We start from the raw sequence: 2,817 nt of genomic DNA on the forward strand, positions 1-2,817 counted from the left end.
TATCAATCTATCCAACATCTATGTATTTATCTTACTCTCTCATTCCAAATCTCACCCTCCCTCTCCTTAAAGAATATATTTCAAATATTTATATATAACACAGGACATTAGAAGGATCTATCTATCTATCTATCTATCTATCTATCTATCTATCTATCTATCTATCTATCTATCATCAATCTGACTGTCTATGTCTGTATCTTGCTCATATAAAGAATATAATTCAAATATTTATATATTACACAGGGCCTTAGAATACTAGGATCTATCTACCTCTCTCTCTCTCTCTATCTATCTCTCTATGTCTTTATCTTGCTCTCTCATTCCCAATATCACAATCCTTCTCTTAATAGAATACAGAAGAATATATTATATATTGCTGATATATCAACTCCTAATTCTGAGTCTACATCTTATCTGTCTGCATAGCAAATGCATTTCAGTTATAGAAAGCCCTCTGCCACTTGTCACATGCAGTCCTGTGTGCTCCTCGCTGCGGAGCTGTCCCCCTTTGATCCCCCCCTGGAGGGGGAAGCCTTATTAAAGGTCTGTGACGTAACGCCGGGATTCCTATTATGCTCTGATAGAGCCCTGGAGAAGCCAGCTCAACTTTCCTATCTGCACAGTGTCAATAGAGCTTTCGCAGGAGCTTCATCCAGGACTCATCCTCTGCCCTCCGTCGTCTGCAGTCCGCTGCCTTTTTCTCAATCGCTTCTTCTATCCCCCAGGGAGCACCATGTTGATGGTTAACTGCATCTCTGAATGAAATCCTGTTTGCTTCATTCGCTGCTGGGCAAGAAGAGAGCTGGGACAGCACTTGTGACAGCAAGCCCCGGGTCTATGGATTCACTGGAGAGAAGATCAGCCCTTGGGAGTAAGGAGCACCTGATGAATGGACATTATATGTAACGATCCATGAACATTCCCTTCTGATTTAGTGTCATAGGGAATCATTTATGTGGCATGCATTGTGGAGACTATTTAGCGATGTGACCAACATTTCCGTATAAAGAGTGCTTGAGGGCTCAGAATAAATAATTACATCCTGCAAAGTTCACTGATTTCAATTTAATCCAACATGATCATCGGGTCCAGCTTTGAGGAACTGAACGGGACCGGGTCGCACTGCAGTGAAGAGGTGGAGATCATAGTCAATATCGGGGGCATCAGACAAATCCTCTATGGGGACATCCTAAACAGGTACCCAGAAACCAGACTGGCAGAGCTGGTCAACTGCTTGGCTGGGGGCTATGATGCCATCTTCTCTCTGTGTGATGACTATGACCCTGGCAAGAGGGAATTTTACTTTGACAGAGACCCCGATGCCTTCAAATGTATAATGGAGGTGTATTACTATGGAGAGGTGCACATGAAGAAGGGCATATGTCCCATTTGTTTTAAGAACGAGATGGAGTTCTGGAAAGTGGACTTGGCTTTTCTGGATGAGTGCTGTAAGAGCCACCTTAGCGAGAAGAAGGAGGAACTGGAGGAGATAGCTAAGAGGGTGCAGACCATCCTGGATGACCTGGGAGTAGATACCACTGAGAGTCGCTGGAAGAGGTTTCAGAAATATGTCTGGAAGTTCATGGAGAAACCAGAATCCTCTTTTCCTGCCCGGGTTACAGCTGTGCTCTCCTTCCTCTTCATCTTGACCTCCTCAGTGGTGATGTGTGTGGGGACGATTCCTGAATTGCAGGTGGAGGATGAAGAAGGAAACCATGTGGAGCACCCTGTTCTAGATAACATAGAGACAGCATGCATTGGCTGGTTTACCCTAGAATATGTCCTAAGACTCTTGTCTTCCCCCAACAAGTTACACTTTACTTTTTCCTTCATGAATATCATTGATGTGCTGGCCATCCTCCCATTCTATGTATGTCTTGTCCTCACCCATCTAGGGGCAGGTATGATGGAGTTGACCAATGTCCAGCAGGCTGTCCAGGCCCTCAGGATCATGAGGATTGCCAGGATTTTTAAGCTGGCCCGCCATTCCTCTGGGCTGCAGACCCTGACCTATGCCCTCAAGAGTAGTTTCAAGGAATTGGGTCTTCTCTTGATGTACCTTGCAGTGGGGATCTTTGTCTTTTCAGCCCTGGGGTACACCATGGAACAGAGCCACCCAGATACCTTGTTTAAAAGCATCCCTCAGTCTTTCTGGTGGGCCATCATAACCATGACTACAGTGGGCTATGGTGACATCTACCCAAAAACCACCTTAGGCAAACTAAATGCAGCCACAAGTTTTCTCTGTGGAGTGATTGCTATTGCCCTCCCAATTCACCCTATTATTAACAATTTTGTCAAGTATTACAACAAGCAGAGGGTTTTAGAGACCGCCACCAAGCATGAACTAGAGCTGATGGAACTTCACTCTGGAGGTCATGACCTCAAAAGATTTAGACGTGACACTGGAGGTTCTGAAGACATGTATATGTGGAGTCATCTTAAAGCCTCCCATAGTGACACATTCATCCCAGCCTTATTAAAGGAGAAAAATCATAGAACAAGACTTCAGAGCTGCAAGTAACTACAATACATTGCCGCAACATCTGCACCTACCTAGTAGCAGTAGGTGGCTTTTGAAGACATCTATTTAGTATTTGTCATGTGTGTTACTGTCAAAATAGAACATAAGGTTCTGTAAAATGGACTCTTGGACATCTTCTATGTGCCAGTCACGTGGTATGTACAAAACCTGTCTGTGATATAAACTTAAAAAAATTGGCAAAAAGCCAATATTATTTATGAGCCTCAAAATATTTCATACTGTACTTTAATGATGCCACATTCATGTTTACATAGTAATAAATGAAAACA

The 2,817-nt window shown here is 43.5% G+C and overlaps 1 protein-coding gene across 1 annotated transcript; it reads left to right on the top strand.

The window, feature by feature from the left end:
- Positions 1-1,076: 1,076 nt before the first annotated feature.
- On the top strand, positions 1,077-2,535 carry KCNF1 (potassium voltage-gated channel modifier subfamily F member 1). The gene has a single exon (XM_018558388.1). It carries the CDS (start codon positions 1,079-1,081, stop codon positions 2,525-2,527), a length of 1,449 nt encoding a protein of 482 aa, XP_018413890.1. The 5' UTR covers positions 1,077-1,078; the 3' UTR covers positions 2,528-2,535.
- Positions 2,536-2,817: the final 282 nt, after the last annotated feature.

The sequence above is a fragment of the Nanorana parkeri genome, unplaced genomic scaffold (assembly GCF_000935625.1).
Source record: "Nanorana parkeri isolate BGI_ZX_2015 unplaced genomic scaffold, ASM93562v1 scaffold336, whole genome shotgun sequence".
NCBI lineage: Eukaryota > Metazoa > Chordata > Amphibia > Anura > Dicroglossidae > Nanorana > Nanorana parkeri.

What these genes read in the sequence shown, in the direction of transcription:
- KCNF1 (XM_018558388.1), top strand. Translation starts at nt 1,079, where the DNA reads ATGATCATCGGGTCCAGCTTTGAGGAACTGAACGGGACCGGGTCGCAC.